Below are 23,639 nucleotides of genomic sequence, written 5' to 3' on the forward strand. Positions count from 1 at the left end.
GTTTCAAATGTGATTGTGTAAATCTTGATGTTTTTTCTTATGTTATTTTCACAGTATGGATATCATACTTTGTTTATACAATGGATGTTGTTATGTATAAATCCTTTGAAAACGGTCAGTCTTAGACAATCGGTCTTTAGAATATACTTTGACCCCCACCCTTCTTACCCTGTACCTTGCATTTTTTATGACACAGGTGGCATTCATATGTATTTTATAGCTGAAGTTATTATGAAAACGTTGATGCCTGGTTATTGCTTTTTTGCACACTGTGGATATTATGGATGAATCAGTGTTTATGCTGCTATGGTATTCTGCCTCAAGCATCTGATCCAATGGCTTCACAGTGTTGGAAGTGACACCATATTGAGGCCAGACACTCCAATACTCTTCTTTGCCATCCTCGATCACCGGTTCCTCAAAGAAAAATAAAAAAATGACCCCAAAAGCAGGGAGTTAACTCCTTGAAGGTCAAATCACAGATTGCATGTATTGCAGAAATAAGTACTTACTTTGGAAAATGGAGCTAATCACCAAGATATCATTTTGGACAGCTTTTGTTTCAAATGAAGTGTTTTGGCTGCACCTAAAAAGTACTTTTAGCAACATTTCTACATAGAGCAGGTGGTTTTTACTCGAAAGGTGGAGATGAGGGCTTCTGCTGACTGGGCTGATTTGCAGGTGGTCTGCTGTACTCTTGTCACCCTCAAGACCTAATTCACAAAGGAAATAGTACATCTATACTCGCAGATTTACACCTATGTGTGAGTGTAGATTTACTACATTCTGGGATTCACAAACATTCTCAATATTCTGAATGGAATGCTGCACCTGGATCAGGTTTTCAGGAGCATTCCTGGGAAGGTCCTGTGACATAGCGGAGCGCTCAATGCAGGAGGAATAGGATTCCCTGCGCAAACGCACATTTTATTTGTTTCCCCCAATACGTTTCCTAGTGTAGAAACCTGTTCTTCACACCTCCAGCAACTCTAGGGGCAATCCATTCTTCTTCCCATCCTGGAAACGGATTTACCCAAGCTATTGTCTGGGGTAAAAATCTGACTCTTGCCAGGTATTGGAAGTAATTTGTGAATGCTGACAAATGTCCATGTCATGTTCTGGGCATCCACAGAATTCCAAGAGTAGCCATTGCTTAGAACGCCCGAGCGCCAGAAATATCCCCACACAAAAGTAGGCTTACATCAGACAGTAATCCTTTTGGGAATTCCTCCTAGGCATAACACATTTACCTTTGTGAATCATGCCCTTGCTCTTTATTTGATTGAGTGCACTCATCTCCCCTTTTCCACCATTCCCTTAGGGAGAGGTGTGGTGCAGCGGCTAGGGCATCAGACTCTGGAGCACAGGGCTCATGGTTAGATCCCCAGAGCTGGCGGCTGCTAAGCTCAGCATGATGTGACTCCGGGCAATAGCTCACTTAATCTCCCCAAGGGTACCCAGTGCCTTGAGACCCTTAGGGATGAGTAGTTTGCACTTTACAAATACCAGATTTGTATTTGGGTTTTAGCCATTGTGGACTATGAGTATAAACTCCAATGACATGCATGAGAAACAAGTTCTTACCTGCACAGGTAAGAATATTAAATAAGCAGCAACTCCAATAAGGGCTGTGGGGCCAAGAATGACACAGGAAAATGCTGTGCAAATAATGAGCAAAGCTGGAGTGCCGAAGGCCAGTGGGCAGAACAAGGCAGCTTCAAACAGGCGATGACCATCATTGGAGAGTAAGTTGATTACCTGGAAGAAATTGAGAAGAATGTTGAGCAAACAGAAGAAAGACCTTAATTTATGATGCACATTTCACCCACCTTGAATGGATAGAAGGTTAAGCCTTGCTTCATGACCTCCAGAACAACACATTTGTTAGTTACAAGCAATTAGATCACTGAGCTATTCAGCCAGCTTTTATACATATGCAAATTCCCATGAAAGTAGTTAGGCACAGTTATAAGAATGAACAATCCCTACTCTGCTCAGTCACAATTCTCTCAAAGTCATTACATACATTAGGTGTTACATGGAGTAAAAACAACTTGACTCAAATAATATATGCTGTTTCAGGATATGGACTGCAAGGGTTAGCAAATTTAGGTTCAGTTTCCCTGTGTTACACTGTAGGTAGTATATTGAGACAAATAGCTACTTACCTGGATAATGATGGAGTAAAGTTTTTCTTGTGAGTGGGATACTTTTTATTGGAGACTCTAATGCAAACGAAATATGGAGAACCTTGTACGGATGAGTAGGTATATAACTGTTTTTGTGTAAGTTGACCATATTGGATTGTTTTAAAAACTTCTATAGATACAAGAGACATATTTCCTATCCAATACGATCACAATTTGCATTTAATTCTCTTTCTGGGGCATGGGTTGTAATGGCAGCATTAAAGGAGGTGAGTTCCAATCAGTCTGTGGCAGTAAACATTGCATGCTGATAGTTTTACCTCACTCTTGTTCTATTTCCATCCAAGCTTCCACCCTGGTGCACCTTTCTAGTTTTATTCCCTTGCTCCCTCTCATGTTTTCTAGAGGTTCAGCTTGTGTGCTTCTTGGCTGTTGTCCCTTTTATCCACAATGTACTGGAGAGTAGTAAACGTTCTCTCCCTGCTTCTTTGTCTCTTGACAGAACAAGCAAGTTCTCCCCCTTCAACTGACAGCTTCTGATTACAGAACCTTTTCATTGTAGTATTCTTCTACTTTCCCTGGATCCCTAAACCCCATTATTGTTTGAATTAGTACCAGGCATCAAGGATAACTGGGAGGTTAATGACAAGTAGGTAGACATGTCTGCCCTCTTGGTTTGCTTATTACCTGACAGCTTGCCAGGCCCTGATAAAGGCAAAGACCCAACTGATGACTCCTTGTCTGGACTTGATCAAAAGATAATTAAAAGTCTGTCTGATTTAATGACCTTTATTACTTGAATGGGTTAACCAACTTCAAATACAGTTCACATCATCAACCAATAGCTCACACTCTAATCCATTTGCGACCAGTCATGTGGATAATTCTAAGCCAGTACTTCTAATGCTCCTGTAGTCTCAATCACAGTACCTCTAACTTAGGATTTATGCTGATACTCTTTTGAAAATGTGCTGTGGACCTTAAACAATTCTCTGCATTTATGACACAACACCAGCTATACTTCTTAAATCAGCCATAATAATTTGAATCTGGCTCAGCAAAATCAACTGGTATGCTTTCTTTTCTGAGAAAAGTCAATTTGGTCTGGGCTGCTTCTTTAATTTTGAAGTAAGACCCTTGTTTAACGATGATTGTTTTTAACACCATTTAAGGTAGTCTGTGAGAGGAGTGATTCAACTTACATATTCATTCTTGAACAAGATTCACAAGAGATCATCGGTTATACCAGCCATTTTACAACAATTGCAATATGAACTAAAGTGGAATGATCAATCTGTGACTGCAGCCTTCTACTAGGGAATACAGGAGGAAATAAAAAAAGGAATTATTTCAATATTGATTAAAAGACATGCAACCAATATAGTCTTAGTGTTGCAAATTGCGAACTAACCATCAGTTAGATACAAAGAGAGTAACACTGAATAGAGTTGAACCACTTTTATACCAAAGACCACCACAGAAGCCTTACCTACAAATTATGTTACAGAATTAACTATGTAGTTGAGAAACATAAGGCAAACATGACTACCTGAGGAGTAGGAATGTTGAAAGACGGAAAATCCATGTTTATAATGTAGAAAATCCAGACATTTTTTGAACCATTGCTCTCAGTTGTCGGGAAACGGCCCTTCTTGGTCTTAAATGGTAATAAAAGTTGAGCACAGAGCTATCTGTTATTCCTGCTATTTGCTCTATTTACTTTTGTATTGTTATTTTTTGTTGATTCCAAGCATGCTGTTCTATGTGGTAGCTCTTTTGCATTCCAGAGCTTTAGGTATACTTATCACATTGTGAGATGTTATGCATGCTAATAGCAAGTTGGTTAAGTAAGTATCCCATGTGTATGCATTTAGAACAATGGCATACAATTTTGTGATGCAGATGAGTTTTTCATCATCTTGGTACTCAGTGTTATGCATATGTAATCCTGTTATCAGTTAGACTAACAATATCATAACATTTCAGACAACTTTTTGTCTCTTTACAGATCCCACAACAGAAAACACACATGTTGGCGTCTTTGGAATGCTCATCTATGATCAAGATAAGATCCTGTTACGTTCCCAATATTACAAATTTTAGATGTATTCAATGTAAAATTGAGGGAGTAATTACCATTGCACAGAGAGTATGATGGTGCCATGCATCTTAACCCTAGCTCCAAGATACCAAAAGGGAATAATTATGTTTCACCAGCAAGGAAGGAAAGGAACTAGAGAAATACATACAAGAAAATCTTGCTGTTGGATGTATCTACCAATCAACTTCTCCTCTGGTGCTCTAATATTTTTCATGCCTAAATCGAATAGAGAGTTAAGTCCATGCATTGATTACTATAAACTAAATGCTATCACAATCCAAAAATCTATACCCTTTACCACTCAACCTAGTGCTTCCTGATAAACTGCACTCAGCTTATATCATGACTAAATTGGATTTAAAAGGGGAAGATTATATTGTGTTAATTAAGAAAGAACATGAATTGAAAACTGTGTTAAATTCTTACTTTGTCCACTTTGAATACTCTGAGCCGGACTTAGAGCTCGGCTGACGAGTTACTCCATCACAATGGTGTCAGCTATCCCATCGGCCGAAGTAAATGTCATCGTATCCTATGGGATTTATATTTGGTGGACGGTATATCCATGACGGTTGTGATAGAGTAACCCATCCGCTGAGATCTAAATAAGACACTTAGGAATGCCCCTTGGTATTAGCAATGTCCCTGTAGCTTTCCAGCACATGAGTGTATTTAGGGATACTTTAGACATTACAATATTGTATACCTTGACGGTAATCTTGTATTTTCTAACACTCTTGCTGAAATCAGAAACATGTAACAAAAAATATTTTTCTATTATGGCAATACCATTTGAATGCTAAGTTAGATAAATGTATGATTGTGTCTTCATCTATTTTTTTATTAGGATTCACTATTATTGAAAACAGGATCAATATTATTAAATGAAAAGTGCAAGTTGTTTCAAATTGGCCCACACTAACAACTGCCAAAAAAGGCTTCTCCAACTTCTATTGACAATGTATCCAATATTTTCCTTGCTCATTGCTCCCATTGTACGGTTCAATAAGAAAGAAGTTTCATTTTTAGGGGTCCCTCAACAGGAAGTAGCATTTAAGAAACTAATGGGGCCATTCACAACAGCCCCCATTCTTAAACATCCAAATATTGAATTACCACGTATGGTGGAAAATAATGCTTCTGCCACACCAATTGGCAACCCTTATTGCAATGAGATCTAAACACAGCATTATTAAATGTATGATACAGAACAAATCACAATTAAAAATGGTATCTCTCATTGAAGACACTATTTAGAAGGTGCAAATCATGAAATAGTTTGGACGGCCCTTAAGAATATCGGCTTCCTAAAAGTCCTGTGTGCCAATCAGGCACATTTTCCCAGTGAGGGAATTACAATGATGAACCCTCTGGTTCACCATACATCTTGATAGTAACCTCAAAAGAGAGCGCAGTCTATAAAGAAAATCATACTGTCTCAGCAACGCATTGACTTAGAAGCCTGGATTGTACAAGACGAAGAAACTCTTCAACAAAAAAACCCCAAAAGAGTGTTATTTCAAAATTAATTAATCAAAAATACCATACTGGTGTCATGACACTGTATTTGTCGAAGACCCAGATGCTCGATGAACTCTAGATCTCACAATGCACACATTTTGGCGGCCTCTGACCCAACAAGAAGTAAAACAGGTCGTACAATCTTATATCCCATGTATTCAAGCTAAATCCAGGTAGGGTAAACCATATAGGACTAAGCATTCCTCTTCCAATACTAAATATCAATGAACTTCTTAGTAGCATTACCTCCATCAGACTCCTTAACTGTGCTGTTGATAGTAGTGGTTTAGTTCACCAAATGCACTCTTCAGTCACAATTTTTTGCAAACTTTCTTAGCATCAGGTTCAGTTTTCCCGTGTGACACTGTTGGTATCACGTTAACACAAATAGCTTCTTATCATGAGGTTGGTAGATCAAACTTCCTGTTGGGTGTCAGAGTTGTACGGAATGTTGAAATCTTCATTGTTCAGGGGAAACACTGAGGCTCTCGCAGGGAACACTCTGTGTGTAATTGACATTGTCTCCTTGAGTCGGCCATTTTGCATTTTTTCAAAACAATCATGTTCTATATATACAACAAACACTTTGCCTGTCCAATATGGCCATTATTTATATGTACTTCCTTTTCCAAGGCACAGGTGGTTAGGCAGCTATAATAGGCAAGAGTTTCAATCAGTCTGACATTGTGGCTTATCACATTGTGATGTCTACTTTATGGGATACTACATTAGCAAAGGTGGGCTTTAAAGTTAAATTATAGAAAAAATAAGGGTAACGGTAAATTAATGAAAAAATAAATAGAAATAAAATTGTGTCTTATTTAAATAATTTCAATTATATTAAAAAATAGAAGGGGGTCATCACGCCCAGTAAATATTAATAAATAAATAGCTCACCAATGAGGAATAGGGCTATAAATACAGTTTAAAAATGGAAGAAAGAAAAAAATGTAAATTCAAAACAATAACTCAAGCTTGATGTAGGGTTGATATAGTAGGGTTGAGGTAAAACTAAAATAAGCTATACTTTTAGCTTGATAAGGGAGTGGTCCTCAATGTAGTCGTCTTGATGTAGCTGTAGATTGATGCAGTCATACAAGGTGCAGTAACTTACAACTTATGAATACTGTTCTGTAGGTCATACTAATTGGTTCAGGGTCGATGTTCTTTGACTTTGCACCCTCTTTTAAGACCTTATAACCATTCATGATCCTGGACTTAAACTCTTGAGCAAATATATTTCCTTTGCCTGAATGAACCTTCATTACGTTCTGCTTTCAGAAGCTTTGCAGGTTAACACCTGCCTTTTAAAACTACAGCAACCTCATTTAAAATCTTTAGCTTAGTATTAGGGGATTTTCCTTCAAGGGAACTGAATCTTATTCGATTTGCATGTGGCAATCTTTAAATAACTTGTGTTTGTATTTGCTATTTTGATTCACTTTGGAATATATCATTCACACTTTTATAAGTTGACAACTAATTTCTGACTAATCAGATTGATTTAAATTGTAAATGTGCTAATCTGCAAATAAACCTTTATGGTTTGCACATGTATTACTCTCAGTCATCCTTGTGGGGCAAATTGTGTTTCACTGTCATTAATATATTGCCGAAACATTGGTATTAAGACTTAATTAAAATCAAAGATCCATCCACTCGAATGCAGCTTGTACTTGAGTTTGCACTAGGATCTGATCAGTGCAAGCTAACCCCCCAATTGCTTCAATATTCAAACTGGCTGTGCTTTTTTGTTCCTTTTATCTCAGAGGTTCAAAGTCCTTCATTATTAGAACAATGCAACACTAGGGGATCCATGTCAGAGCAGTCCTATAAGATATTAGCTTAGTGATACAGAATTGTTACCCCAATTTTCAAATCAAACGCTAAAAGACCCACTCTCAGTATCTAATCATTCATTGGTAGTGATGCTGAAGAAGTTCATCGCTTACCTCACCAACTGAAATGTGTGTCAAAGTCTTGAATTTTATGAGCTTTTCGAAAGCCACTGTAGAGATGGCGACCTTCAGTCTGATAGCTGTGCGATAGTTGATTGCCCAAGACAAGGAGAAAAATAATGATTTTGCCAGTTCTGTAAAATAGAGGGCCAGACAGAGTCCAATGCCATATACAACATCATTGGATTCCATTTCATTGTACTGCAGAATACTACGAATAATTACTGCCTAGAAAAGAGAAATATCAAAATCAAATAATCATACAGGGTGCCTTAACTTTCATGACAGAATGTATCACACTGCTTGGTGGGTGACATTGCTTAAAAAGTACATTTGGCCACAACACACAGTGTATGTTAGATTTATTATGATTATGAGACTTAACTCTATCTTGGTTAGTTATCAGATGTTTTCTTTCTTCATTGCTCACAGTAACCTTTTAACAAGTGTTCTCTAACAGCATTAACGAATATTCTAGGTGGCAGTATCAGTGAGAGAATTACCATGTATTTTACTTGTCCGCCTTTGCTTCTGTTTCAGAATACCTAACTTGGGGACTGCCAATTATAACATGATAATGCGCTCTAGAATGCATATACCATTATATATCTTTAAAGGAAAACCTGAGCACATTCTAATTGTCTGATGATCCTTTGGGATGTCATAGGCATAAATCTAAACAAGAATGCACTGTATAAGCAATTGAAAAAGTGGTTTTGTAGCCAAGTGCTTGTCTTTTCTGACTCTTAACAACTTCTACAGTGTGGTGAATGGTGGTCCAGTCTTGATTAATGTGCTTGGGGACACATCCCCATGGTATAAGACTAAACACTACAAATTGCTTATCTTAGTCAATTTAACATACCTTCCGCCTCTCAAGTGCACAGTAACTCTGAAATGGAAACAGTTATGGTTGTTGTCTCATTGTCATGAAGAAAGAAAAGACAGAGTCATAAATGTTTGGATTAAAATTCAGCCCTTAGGTATATGGGCAGCCTATTTTGAACTTCAAGATTTTTAAGAGGAGGAAGTAATTCAAACCCTAAGATTAAAACCAGGACTTTTGTAGGTAATCCTTGCCACCATACAAGCAATTAAGCAGTGTGAAGAAGACCTTAATGAGATAATTATGTTATTTTTAAAAAAAAGGATTTAGGTGTGGGTAGCGGTAAAGGGGGTGTAGGGGTAATTTAGGGTTTAGAGATGGGCAGTGGTAAAGGGAGGCAAGGGTAAATGTAGGGTTTTGGGTTCTGTATGGTAAAGGAAGGTAAGGGTATATTTAGGGTGTAGGGTGAAGTGGAGTGTCGTAGAGTGGGGTAGCATCAAGTGGAGTATCGTAGAGTACAGTGGAGGAGGGTGTCGTAAAGTGTAGTGCTGTGTCATATAGTGGAGTAGCATGCCGTAGAGAGAAACTGAGTAGCCTGTCAACTAGTTTCATACAGTGTAGTACAGTGACCTAGAGTGTAGGGGCATAGAGTGGCATAGTGTCAAGGAGTGTAACACACTGTTATACAGTGGAGTTGCGTACAGTAGAGTAGAGGGTCGGGACAGTGGAGCTGCATAGAGCAAAGTATGGTACAGTGGTGTAGAGTGGGATAAAGTTTAGTAGAGGGGTGTATAGTGGAGCAAAGTACACTAGGGTGGGGAAGTGTAGAGTGTCTTAGAGTGGAGTGGTGTGTCGTAAGCTATAGTGGTGTGGAGTGCAGTACAGTGGAGTGGTGTGGCATACAGTTGAGTAGAGTGTCATAAATTGGAGTACTGTGTTGTACAGTAGAATTTAGTGGCATGTTGTACAGTATTGCAAAGTGATGTAGACGTCAGTAGAGTAGAGTGACAGTTAAAGTTTTGTTGAGTGGAGTAGTGTACAGTACAGTACAGTGGTGCAGAGTGTGGTAGAGTGGATTGGCATACAGTGGTATACACTACACTGGAATAAAGAGGCATAGTGTGGAGTGGCATACAGTGGAGCAGAGGAGTAGAGTGGTGTACTGTGTCATAGAGTAGAGTGGAGTAAAGTGGGGTACGGTGATGTACAGTGTCATATACTGGACTGGAGTAGCATAGAGTGGTACAGAGTGGAGTAGAGTGTTGCACAGCGACATACAGCATAGTACAGTGATAGACAGTGGAGTGTAGGGGTATAGGCAGGAGTAAAGTGTACACTGAAGTGGCGAGCCTATAGTGGAGGAAACATAATATTTGGAGTAGTGTCTCATATGGTAGAGTGGAGTGCTGTGTTGTGCAGTGTTGGAAACTGTTGTAGAGTGGAGTAGAGTGTTGTACAATAGAGAATACATTGAAAACAATGGGGTGAACCCAAGAAATCAATAGGACCTGGGTAACAATAGAGAATACAGGCATAGAGTTGAGTACAATGGAGTGGATAGGGATAGAGTGGAGTACAGTCTAATCAAGTGGAATACAGTGTAGTAGAGTTTTATAGAGTGGACTTATGTAGAGTGTAGGAGCGTGTAGGAGCATTCACTGGAGTGGCGTAAAGGGGAGCAACAAACAGTGGAGTGGCAAAAAGTGGAATATTGTAAAGCGGAGTGGTGCAGAGTGGAATAGCATATAGTCAAGTAGTGTACAATGGGGTGGCATGCAGTGGAGTAGCATAGACTGGAGTGGAATAGAGTATAGTGGTATAGAGTATAATATTGTATAGTGAAGTAGCATACAGTGTAGTGGCGTACAGTGAGGTTGAGACTGGAGTGGTGCATTGTGGTGTGGGGTAGAGTGTAATAACATATAGTGAAGTGGTGTAAAGTGGAGTGGCATACAGTGGAATAGTTTAGAGTGGAGTACATCATAATGAATATTCCTGCCAAATTTCATGTAAATCAATTCAGCTGTTTTTGTGTTATGTCAAATACAAAAGTCTATGGAAAATGCATTGGTGAAAAACGTTTTCTGGGACCCTCCTTTTATCAATGCACCCCTTAATGATTCACCACAAAAACTTACATCATCTCAAAATGCAGAAAATGCTATAGGTCTAGAAAGGTTTGTGGTGACCGTCAAACAGGTGGAAAGGTATTAGGGAGCTAAAATCTGGGAAATTCCTATCTCTGGGAATACGAATTACAACTACACAGAGGCAATCAGATTTAATGTGATTTCTTTCTTTTAATCTAATGTATTTGTTAGATTTTTTTAACGGTTTACATAATCATGTGAACATTAATGTGTCTTTTAGTTGTTCATTTAGTAATTCTTCAACTTTACATATGCAGACTAGTTCATTTTTTCTAGTTTTCTTGCTACGTTTAGTAGGATTGCGCTACATTTGAAGCTTAAAGTGAATGAAAGACAATCATCGTTGTTGCTGTAGATATTGAAGATTATTATTTTTTTCCTAGTGGCCAATTATCATGTACTCCAAATAGTCGCTTGTGTAGTTCGCTGCTAGGTCACTTTTTCATTTTGTTGCATAGGAGTACATAAGGAAAATGTTTTTTGTTTGGTTTGTTTGATACAGTTTTATTTTTTGAGCCTGAGAGCATGGAAAGAAAAAAGATATAGATTAAGATGTATTCTATTTGTTATGCATTTGTTTATAGGTGTCTATCACCATGTGATCATAAACAGGTTTTTCAGTGGTTCATGTGGTAAATCTGAAACTTTACATATGTAGTCCAGATTATCGTTTGGGCTTCCTTGCTGCTTTTAGTTGTATTGTGCTACACAGATATCACTAAGTTGTTGCCCCTCATAACCACTTCATAACATCACTTGTGATATCAAAAAGAATCATCTACATAGTTAATGTAGTTTAATGTAGATTGCTGTGGAATTTCATTACAATCCTTTCAGCTGTTTTGCTGGAACATGAAATATAAAAGTCAATTTAAAATGCATTGGAGGGCATGCATGTTTTGGGACCCCTTTTTTTCTTTTCACACCTGACAAAAACCGCCAAACTTTCAATCCTTCACCAGTGTACTGGGTGCAATAGGGCTGCAATATTCGTCAAACAGGCGCAAACTCATTAATGGACAAAAATCCAAGGAATTTTTAATCTCTGGTACCCTTCCTAAACCTACTCTGGTATGTATATATATATATATATATATATATATATATATATATATATATATCCAGGATACCACGTCTTGCTTCCTTCACTCAGGCTTTCCCCCCGAACAAGGAGACGCAGACACGGACCATTTCGTGCAAGTATTTATTCAGCTCAAGTTAGCGCATGACGTTTCGACTCTCAGCGAGCCTTGTTCACATATATATATATATGTATTCCAAGGTGCTGCTCGAGCGATCCTCAGCCAAGCAACGCTGATGTCATCGGTAGTAGCAGCCGCTACTCTTAATTTCAACAACTTCCGAATCCGGCTGATTAAAAAGGCTAACGCCGAAACGCGTCGTCCTTGTTCTACGAGTGCACAATAAAGGGTTTGTGCAAAGATCTCCTGGTGTGTCATCTCTGTGTCCTTCTAATCAGCGGGATTCGGAAGTTGTTGAAATATATATATATATATATATATATATATATATATATACACAATATATGTGTGTGTGTATGTATGTATGTATGCATGTGTATATGTATATATATATAGTTTTGTCATCAATAATTTCATAGCAAATGTTGCAGTGATATTCTCAATGATGTCATAGTAGATGACATATGTAAAGTAATATATTAAGTATATAGCAATGTACGGTGATGAGAGTTAAGGTATTTATTTCCTTAGTGCCAGTGGAGGGGCCAAAGTTATTTTGCAATATATCAAAGATCAACGTGGTTGCCTATTTCCTGCTAAGGATTCACCCTCAGGACTGTGACAAGTATGAATATGAGTTGGTTTAATGAAAAGTGGTGTTTTCAGAGTAAGTTAATTCCAGGGTGATCACTTGGTGAATATTTGATTAGCGACTGGAAAATGTATCTTAGAAAACCGCAAATACTTGGAAATGATTATATGACCTAATGACTTTACTAGACACTGTTGCTGTCAAGGTGTACTTTGTAGAAATATCGCGTTAACTTTTAATGTGATCCTATTTCAGCTGTTATGTACTTTTTAATGACTAAATTAAAAAGTGAATATTTACAGTACAATAAATGACAAAGGAATGCAAATGAATAAACAACATGCTGATGTAATTAGTACCATTTCTAAAGTGCTCTGGCAATAAAAAAAGGCCCAGCCTGCATAAACGTTATATGGGCTTTGGGTAAATTAACAATGGATTAGATGTATTACAACTTACTGGTCCTATCGCAGCACAGCTGACACATAAAACAGTCGCAACCAGATCCATCAGTAGTCTTGTTCTTTGGAACTTGATGACAGCACGTCCCAAAGAAGCTTTTGCTGGGCCAACCTTTTTAACCTCTTCATCCCAAAAGGCCTTGAGTCTGTAAAGAATAAAGGTAGTTTTAATGCAAGTTTAATTTACGCTCTAAAAATACCACAGCAAGAACCTGAAAATGAAGGTGCCACTAGGTCTGTAATAACGAAGACCAGGTTTGACAAAATCTATCATCGCATCAGGGTCATCTACATGTTTTCTTGTTCGTGTACGTTCTTGACGGACAGACGATGGGTAGGCCACATAATAACATACAGACTACATAGGAATCTGTTTTCAAACTTTATAGTTCAAAGGCAATGAGGTAGCGGGGTACCACAACGTAAGTGCCAGAGGCTTTGCAATCTTGGGACCTTTTTATCTTCAACTGTTGCTTCTTGAAATTATTGTAAGAGATTACAGTAGATAAAAAATCTTTGCTAGTGGGTTACCTAATGTGTGGCTTGACGAGATGGTCTATCAATAAAGTAAAAGACTCACCAAAGTCAGATATGCCAAATCTCATCTACGACTGAAGAGGCTAACAAAATTTTAAAAAAAATTCAATGTCACAGGGCATTGCATTCTCAAATCTCTAAACCTAAGCTTGTCCTAGCACTGAGCACTTAGGTGCAGATGCCGTATGTTTCAAGAAGGTGTATGTGTCCTACTTCATCAGCCCGCACGCCCTCCCCTCCGCTGACTACATCCTCCTGGGGGACATCAACTTCCACCTGGAGAACAACAACGACCGCAACACCACCACCCTGCTTGACAACCTCGCCAACCTTGGACTCAAGCAGCTGGTGACCACCCCCACCCACCTCGCCGGACACACACTCGACGCTGTCTTCTCATCCAGCAAGGACATCGTCTTCAGCCACGCCACCGAACTCCACTGGACGGACCACAGCTGCGTCCACTTCAGCTTCAGAAGAGCCACGATCCACCACCACCAGCAACAGGTGGCTCGAAGAAACTGGAACAAGATCACAGCAGACCAGCTCGCCGCCTCCCTGAGCCAGCACCCTCCCGCCAGCTCAGTGATCCCCAGCCAGGCCGCCGACAACCTCACGAAGTGGATCAGCAACTGCGCAGACGACCTCGCCCCACTGAGGACCCCGCCTAGCAGACCCGGCAGCAAGAAGGCCCCATGGTTCACCGACGAACTCAAGAGCTCCAAGAAAAACTGCCGAGCCCTCGAGAAAGCCTGGAGAAGGGAGCCAACACCGGACAACATGACCACCCTCAAGATCGCCACCCGGAGGCACCATCAACTGATCCGCGCCACCAAGAAAACAGCATTCAAGGTCCGGCTGGACAACAACTCACACAACTGCAAGGAACTCTTCAACATCGTGAAAGAGCTCTCCAACCCCAACGCCGGAAACAACAACATCACCCCGTCGCAAGACCTCTGCAACTCCCTCGCCTCCTACTTCCACAACAAGATCGCTGACATACACAACAGCTTCAGCCCACAAACAACGCTCCCAACGACCGCACCAATGCCCCCCACCACCACCCTCAGCGCCTGGACCCAGATCAGCACGGAAGACACCATCTGCACGATGAACTCTATCCACTCCGGATCTCCGACCGACCCCTGCCCCCACCACGTCTTCAACAAGGCCGACGCTGTCATCGCACCCCACCTGCGGGACATCATCAACACCTCCTTCGACACCGCCACCTTCCCTGAGAGCTGTCGTGACTGGCAGTAGCGCAAGAACCAAGAACACCACTAACCTTTTCCTGGGGCCAAGCAGAGACGATATCTGATGCTAACTCCCCTATTTCCTCACAGCACGACCCCCAGCTCAGAATTGTAAATACTCTGCCTGACTTCGCGTCCCAGGGGAAAAAAGGGAACGAGGATAAAGGTGTATTCCCACGACTTCTCACAGGGACCTGGTCAACACTCTGGGCTGGGTCTAGTATACCTTCAAGGCTGCAGGTAGGATGACAAAACACACAATTACTCATATAATCAAGGACCTCTGCTCACTGTATTGTGCAAGTGCCTTTCTTTCACTCACCAAGATTCCTCAATTCCCATCCTATATAACTTCCAGAGTAAACCCAGTCTTTATCTCAGTTATGCCAGAATCAGAGCTATCCCAGAATGCAGTTTCAAGAAACTCATCCAAACACGAACTTCTCCAGAGTATGAGTCTCATAAAAGAAAGGAACTTCTCTTTTTCTTCGTACTCCCTCGTATTGTTACTGGCACAACACGGGGACTGAAACATCCACAAACAGATTCCTTGTCTCCGGATAAAGAAAAATTAAACTTGGCGTTTTTTGAACTACGTTTTTTACCAGGAGAAAAAGAGCAGGCGGTTTTCTCTCGTAGTTCGGTACCTGCTTGCTCTCAACAAAACCCTCTCTACAACTATAAGCGCTTCCCCTGTACGCGTCCGCAACCCAGTCGCATTACAGGAAATAAACACGCTTTTCTTTTCTCGCGGGTTGAATAGAAGCGGCTTGTGCTTCTCACAGATGCCGCGGCTTCCCTAATTAACTAGCGAAAACAATTTATCAAAATGTCAGGGATCACGGTTCATTCAGAAAAAAGGCGAGCCCGCACTTTCCTCAAGATAATATCAAAAATAGTCACGAATACCAGCCGGTACTCCAGAACTCGAATCCAAGACAAACAGGCTTCAACGAGGCTTTACTCTTCACGCTGGGATCCGGCGGGGAACACCATCCGCCCTTCCTTGATGCTCAAAACAGATTAATTGACAAGCACCTTCCCCTTGCAGAGGAAGGGCTTAAGTCCAATGAGAAAACCCCAAGGCAGTCTGGGACTTGTAGTTGGAAGGACTTTTCCCGTTTTCTCTGCATAGCAGGAATTCCGTCCCCTGGATCTCAGAATCGCTACAGAGCTGGAAGCACGCCGAACTCAGCGCTCTTCTAAAGAAACCAACAGCGGACCCCACCGAACTCAAGAATTACCGCCCCATCTCGCTCCTCCCGTTCCCAGCCAAAGTCATCGAGAAGACCGTCAACAAGCAGCTGGCCGCCTTCCTCGAGACGAATGGATCCCTCGACCCCTCACAGTCTGCCTTCCGAGCCAACCACAGCACCGAGACCGCCCTCATCACTGCCACCGATGACATCCGAGCCCTGCTGGACAACGGTGAAACAGCGGCCCTCATCCTCCTAGACCTCTCCGCGGCGTTCGACACTGTTTGCCACCGCACCCTAGTGCAGCGCCTCAGCAACATAGGAATCCAGGAGAAGGCCCTGGAGTGGATCACCTCCTTCCTCGCTGGAAGGACACAGAGAGTCCGCCTACCACCGCTCAGATCTGAAGCCACCGAAGTCATCTGCGGCGTTCCTCAGGGCTCCTCGCTCAGCCCCACCCTCTTCAACGTCTACATGAGCCCCCTTGCGGCCATCGCACGCCAACACAACCTCAACATCATCTCCTACGCCGACGACACCCAGCTGATCCTCTCCTTGACCAACGACCCCACCGCCGCCAGAACCAACCTCCACGAAGGGATGAAAGACGTAGCCGAGTGGATGACGACCAGCCGCCTGAAACTGAACTCAGACAAGACGGAAGTCCTCATCCTGGGCCCCTCGCCCTCCGCCTGGGACGACTCCTGGTGGCCCCCCGCCCTGGGCACCGCACCCAAACCGACAGACCACGCACGCAACCTGGGCTTCATCCTGGACTCCTCCCTCTCCATGACCAGACAAGACAACGCCGTCTCCGCGTCCTGTTTCAACATCCTGCGCATGCTACGGAAGATCTTCCGGTGGATCCCCACCGAGACCAGGAAGACGGTCACCCAGGCCCTCGTCACCAGCCGACTGGACTACGGCAACGCCCTCTATGCCGGAACCACCGCCAAGCTCCAGAAGAGACTCCAGCGGATCCAGAACGCCTCAGCCAGACTCATCCTCGACATCCCCCGACGCAGCCACATTTCCGGACATCTGAGTGACCTGCACTGGCTCCCCGTCAACAAGAGAATCACCTTCCGTCTCCTCACCCACGCACACAAAGCCCTACACGACCAAGGCCCGAGCTACCTCAACAACCGCCTCAACTTCTACGCTCCCAAACGCCGCCTCCGATCGACCAACCACGCCCTCGCCGCCGTCCCCCGCATCCGAAGAGCGACAACAGGAGGAAGGTCCTTCTCCTACCTGGCCGCCAAGACCTGGAACACCCTCCCAACCGACCTCCGCCTGACCCAAGACCACCTCTCCTTCAGGAAGAAACTCAAGACCTGGCTGTTCGAGCAGTAGCGGAACCCCCCCCCCCCCCAAGCGCCTTGAGACCCTCCGGGTAAGTAGTGCGCTCTATAAATGCCATGATTGATTGATTGAAGGACCAGTAGCTATATACAAAGTATTCCAACCAATAGACTCATGGTACCCTTTCCTGAAGAAATTGCAAGGTCCACAGCTCATGCACTAACTCAGTAACTTTGTGAGTTAGCACTTGAGCTCTGGAGATTGAAACTCAGGAATATGGACAAGGAAAAACCGGCTCAGTAACATGAAACATCAACCGCCCCTCTGTCTTTCGAAGCTCTGCTGTCTACTGCACATGCGCTATCTTGAGAAGTTAACTAATCAATGTGTTAATTCATATGATGTAGAAAGTGCAATTGTTAAAATATACTAGGCGAAGTGTGGTAGATGTGTCCCTTTGTTTTTACATTATTTTGGCATTTGACAACTTTCCTGGAGAATTAGACCAATTTCTTCCCCTTCAAGACCAAGATCTTTCATGTCTGGCTTGGTGCGCCTAAAATCTGAAGGTTGTGAAATATCGACATGTTAAGATACCAACCAACCCTAACCATTGACCCAGAAACAAAGCTGTGTGCATTGTAACTGTCCTTGTGCTCTAAATTATCTAGACATTTAGAAGAGCATTATAGGAATTGGTATGCTGGTGAGACCATCACTACCCTCCAGGTTCCCAATTAAAAGAAGAACAGCACTGTTGTCACAATTCGTTATTTGGTATTTGTAAGATGCTTAAAAAATATTTCTTGTACGGTATTTTGTTTATTAATTCATGTTTTTCATTTGTTTTATTTAAATAAATTTATCTTTTTTACTTTACAGGTATGTATATATCTGAAGGAGTTTTTACAGTTGCTTTTCTATATATTCTATATATTTACTGCTCTAGCTGAACATGCTTGTCTTGATTGTAACTGTCGTAGCTGTGTTAAACTATGTCTACTCTCAAGGAGCACAACTTTCCTTTGAAGTTCACGTATGCAGTGTTCCGGTTAGTAAACACGTGCAACTTCACTTTCAATAATTATTTCTGTGACTGCATGGAAAGTATAAAACGTATGATAGCGAGCATGATTTTATGGCGTTTTTGCTTTTTGAGGAAATGTGAGTTGAGGTGAATTGTGCTGTGCCTTTTGCACAGAGAGGATCACCTGCGTTTTTCGAACACTAAATTAACTTTTGCACTTTAGACCTGTGTACAGTTGAACTGAAGCCAAGTTCTGGACTAAGAGAGAACTTCATTAAAAGTTAGTACATTCGTGGTTTAGCTGAGGGCATCATGGAAGGAAATCTTTAAACCCCGACCTACAACTGACCTTTTCCAGTAGAAATAATTCACTGGCATGGAAGAGTGGTAGAGTTCCATCTTTGACAAGACAATTAGTGGAATGCCAGGGGCCATATTATGGTAAAAGCGCATTTTCATTGCCTGCGCTGGGCCCACCTTTAAAAAGGGACACCGGATGCAAACAGTGAAAATGCGTTCTATTACCATGAATGCGCTACCTCCATTGCAGCTGCGAAGTCGTGCTGCCCCTGGGTCAGTGCTTTCAGGTCAAAACCAGAGCAGCTGCTTTACAGCTGCTCCATGTTTTCACTGTGCAGGTGGTACTGGCCTGCACTTTTGAAGGGGATTTCACCCACCTGCAAGGGGATGTCTGGGGGGCCCATGGGACCTCTTTCCCCCCTCCAGCGAGCTGGCATTGAGAAGCACACTGTTAGGTGGCACACTGCGAGTGCGCCTTCTGAGGGCTTCTTCGCCTCTGTGCTATAATGCCCCATGCAATTGAGGGAATGCCCCCTGCAGATAGCACTGGTGCTTTATGTGTCGCCAGCGCTTTCTGTATTACTGAAAGGGACGCACAAGTGTCTGTGGCCCCGTCTGTAATGCCAAAGTGCCCCGGGGCGGGCAAAGCGTGCGCAAACGTCCATTGCACCCCCGGGGCACTTTATGTAGTACGGCCTCAGGTACATTTCATGGTAAAAGAAAAGCTGCTGAAGATCTGGGGCCGTATTACATAAAGACCCCGAGGGCGCAACGGGTGTTTGCGCCTGCTTTGCGCACCCATGTGGCACTTTGGTATTACAGAAGGGGCCACAGACAGTTGTGCGACCCCCTCTTTGATATTGATAGCGCTGATGCACATAAAGCGCCAGGGTTTTCTTCAAGGGGGCATTCCCTCATTTAAATGGGGGCGTGCCACATGCAAATGAGATAATCCCTTTACCTCTGCACCCGTGCTGTATTACCGACCCGGGCACAGAGGCGCAGAAGACCTCAGAAGGCGCACTGACAGTGCGCCATTTAAAAGGTGGAGCACTATCACTGCTCATCCTGAGTGCAGCCCTGTGCAGGGGGTGCACTGACTGCACCCGTCTGCAATGGGATCTTTAATCCTCTTTGAAAGTGCAGGGAGGTTGCCGCCTGAACTGTGAAACACGGAGCTGCTTTAAAGCAGAACCGTTTTTCACGTGAATGTGCTGCCCCCACATTCATGGTAATAGGGCGCATTTTCATTGTTTGCGCCAGGCGCACCATATTAAAGGTGCGTCCGGCGCAAACAATGAAAATGCGCCTAAACCATAATTCGCCCCCAGATAAAGTTGAAGGCAATGTCGGAAAGATATAAAACGGTCATGTGAGTGGAAACTCAACTTGACAGCTTGAATACAGGTACATGAGGTTTCCCAAGCATATTATAAGACAAAACCCATTAATGCAAATACGATATCAGACATTCTGAGAAAGCCCATAAACTACTTTTTAATGACATATAGCAGATGTAGCTTGAGGCCCCATTAAGTCATGGATGTTAAGGGCGCACCTCTCAATTTCAGTACTAAATTTGGAGATGAGTGATTCCCTAACTACAACAGTCCAAAGAAGTATTACATGTACCGCCCAGGGAACGCTGCCTGCTTCCTTCCTCTCCCAACACCTAAAAGTATCCTTCATCCAATGACATTTTATTAGTGGTAGCACTCAATAAAAATTTGTGACCCACAGCAAGTATTGTGGCAGGCCGGTCACTGAGGGGCTGTACAGACCAGCTCACCAACAGGGACTAAGGGCCGGATGTAGGTAAGTGTATTTTACCGATTCATAAATACCGAATTTTACCGATTCGGTATTTATGAATCGGTAAAATAGAAGGGAGGAGATTTAGGTAGAATCGGTAATTGAATTACTGATTCTGTAAGAATCGGTATTTACCGAATCGGTAAATACCGATTCGGTAATGCCCATTGATTCCTATGGGCATTGAAGCCCATAGGAATCAATGGGCATTACCGAATTGGTATTTACCGATTCGGTAAATACCGAATGTTGCAAGGGTGCAGGGGGTGTCACTTTGACACCCTCTAGCACCCCGAATTCAGGCACGTGTGACATGTGGCACACAGACATGCCCTAAGGGCATGTCTGTCTGTCACATGGCATAGGTGTGCATGCACACATGTGCATGCACACCTGGAATCGGTATTTTACCACCCAATTGGATTGGGTGGTAAAATACCGATTCGGTAAGGCCTGTGGGACTCAGAAGAGTCCCACCTACAACTGCAAGTTACCGAATCGGTAAAAATACCGATTCGGTATTTTACTGGTTCGGTAAATTTACCGAATCGGTAAAATAGGGCCCCTACATGCCAAATACTAAATACCGGTCGGTAACGGCCGAAATCGGCCGTTACCGACCGGTATTTCGGCTCCTACATCTGGCCCTAAGTGTCTTCCATGCAAGTGTTGGAATATATATACTTTTCCAGAGTTTCAAGTTTGTATGACTCAAAATCTCAGAATACAACATAACTTAGAACTAAGTCTACAAGGTTTGTGCATAAAAATACTAGAAATATTATGTGATGCATATTAAAGGGAAGCACATTACAAAAGCAATTGTGCATATAGTACAGAAATTAACTAAACGAGAAGCATTAATTTGATGTAAGCTGTTTGTGGCATCTGCTGACCACGAGGTAAACAAATATACGAATAGATCTTGTAAAAGTTCAGCTCAGGTTTTAATAACTCTCCATTTGTATTCTGCTAATCTTTTTCTAGTTTTCTGCTCAAACAGAATGAAGGGTTACAAACGCACACCAATGGTAAGTGGATTGAGGTACTGTATTCAGTTTTCTGGAGGTTGAATCTGTCATTAACTCACAACAATAAACACAAAAGTACAAGCCTACACAACATGGTACCCTTTAAAGAGTGTAGGCGGGTGTTACCTAACTCTAGGACTGCTTTGACTGTAAAAGTTCTGCAGTCGTAGGGTGGGATTATTTGTATAATTCACAGACGCAACGTTTTATGTTTTACTTTCCATGGGAATCTCTTCTAAGTGTAGGGGTTTCTTCCCAAACACCTTCATGGAATATGATAGTGTTTAGTACACTTTCACATGCTTCCCCACACTTTTTTAATTTACAATTGAATAACCCCAGTTTAAGTAGGATAGTAAGTATGGATTAGTGCACCCAAATTCCCAATTTTCAATAGAGCATCTGTGAAGGAAAGGGTTTTCAAGGAAAATCATTTTCCATGAGAAGGAACAGAATATGGGCCTGATTCACAAAGGGCTTCCACACTCATGGAGGTGGCCTCGCTGTAGTGGGGGCTATCTCTGCACTCGTGGTGGAATCTCTTCAATGAGAATTCTCAGGCCCACAATGTTACATTTCTATTTTCCTAACCACAAAGCAGCTGAGAAAACTATCAAAATATTTGTAAAAGATTTTTTTATGTTTTCCATTTAATTGAAAGTTCTTTTCCTTGGAGTGTTGATTAGGACATTTTGGCTCATTTAAATATACATTTGGAAGTGCAGCTTACCGTCAGAAGACATAGAAAATATTATATTATGCGATGTGATGGGGATTTGTAGGGTGCAAAGGGTATCCAGGCGCCACAGCTGAAACATAGGTCTGGAGGTTCTCAATGTTCAGCATCCAGGTCATCAGCTTCTTGTGGAAGTTGAGGAGTGGAGTGGTGGCGCCGATATGTAAAAGGATTTTGTTCCAGCTTTTGGCTGTGATGAAGAAAAAAACTCATCCTCCTGTCTTACTTCTGCAGATGTGGGAGATTTGTGCGAGGCAGAGAGAAGTGAAGCATAGGTGTCTGGAGGGTTGGTAGACTTGGAGTCGGTCACGGAAGTAAGCTACTTTGTGTTGTGGATAACTTTGTAGGTGTGGGAGAAGAGCTTGAATTTGCAGCGCTTCTGGAGGTTAGCCAGTGCAGTTCTGCGAGGTGGGATGTGATGTGCGCCCTTCTGGGAATGTCTAGGATGAGTGTGGCAGCAGTGTTTTGGATGGTTAGGAGTCTTTGAGTCAGGTGGCTGGAGATGCTGACATAAAGTGCTTGCTGTAGTAAATTCTACTGGTGATGAGGGCCTGGGTGGCCGTGAGTCTGGTAAGTGTGGGAGCCATTAGACGATTCTGCGAAGCAGTCTGAGGATGTGGTAGCAGACTGATGTCACCACGTTGACTTGTTTGTTCATCAAGAGCTTGTCATCAAGGATGATGCAGAGGCTCCTAGCATGGTCTGTGGGGGGTGCATAGCACACAGGTTGGGCGGCCACCAGGAGGAGTCCCAGGGAGAATTCTTATTTCTGAAGATCAGGACCTCTATTTTTTCTGGGTTGAGTTTGAGGCAGTTCTCTTGCATCCAGTTTCCTACGCCGGTCATACAGGTGGTGAAATAGTTTCTGTTATTGTTCGTGCCATTGAGGAAGAGGATAAACTGAGTGTCATTGGCGTAAGAGATGATGTTGATATCATGGGTTTTACATGGCAGGAGGTGCCATGTAAACATTGAACAATGTAGGAATATGGGATGAGTTCTCCACAGATGAGATTCTTGGGTTTGGAGGTTAAAGTGAGGAGTCTGGCCCGTTGCTTTCTGGAAGGAGGAGACCCACGTGAGGGCGAGTCTTTAGACTCCTGTTTCCTGAAGTCTGGCGATGAGGGTGTTGTGGGAGATGGTGTTGAAAGCTGAAGAGAGGTCTAGCACGATAAGTGCAATGGTTCCTCCTATGTCCATGATTAGATGATGGCATCTGTGGCTGCTAGGATGGAGCTCTCTGTGCTGTGGTTGCTCCGGAATCCTTATTGGGTGGAGTCCAGGAGGAGTTGATCTTCTAGATCAGCGGAGAGCAACTTGTTGATCTCTTTCTTCATGACTTTGGCGGGGAAGGGAAGGAGCGAGATGGGCCTGTAATTACTGAGATCATTGAGATTGGCTGAGGGTATCTTCAGCAGAGCGGTGACCTCTGCATGTTTCCATTTGTCTGGGAAGTATCCACTGAGGATGGAGTATTT

The 23,639-nt window shown here is 42.5% G+C and overlaps 1 protein-coding gene across 3 annotated transcripts in view; it reads right to left on the reverse strand.

The window, feature by feature from the left end:
• Positions 1 to 23,639, reverse strand: part of LOC147677801 (ATP-binding cassette sub-family C member 12-like) — a 954,180-nt gene that overhangs the window by 662,466 nt on the left and 268,075 nt on the right. For all 3 annotated transcript variants that reach the window (XM_086945451.1, XM_086945452.1, XM_086945453.1), the window contains exons 5-7: positions 12,957 to 13,104; positions 7,722 to 7,955; positions 1,585 to 1,758 (exon numbers count right to left, since the gene is read on the reverse strand). In XM_086945451.1, coding sequence (XP_086801577.1) covers positions 1,585 to 1,758; positions 7,722 to 7,955; positions 12,957 to 13,104 — 556 coding nt within the window. The remainder of the gene's footprint in view (positions 1 to 1,584; positions 1,759 to 7,721; positions 7,956 to 12,956; positions 13,105 to 23,639) is intronic.

This window comes from Lissotriton vulgaris, chromosome 12, assembly GCF_964263255.1.
Source record: "Lissotriton vulgaris chromosome 12, aLisVul1.2, whole genome shotgun sequence".
In the NCBI taxonomy this organism is placed as follows: Eukaryota; Metazoa; Chordata; class Amphibia; order Caudata; family Salamandridae; genus Lissotriton; species Lissotriton vulgaris.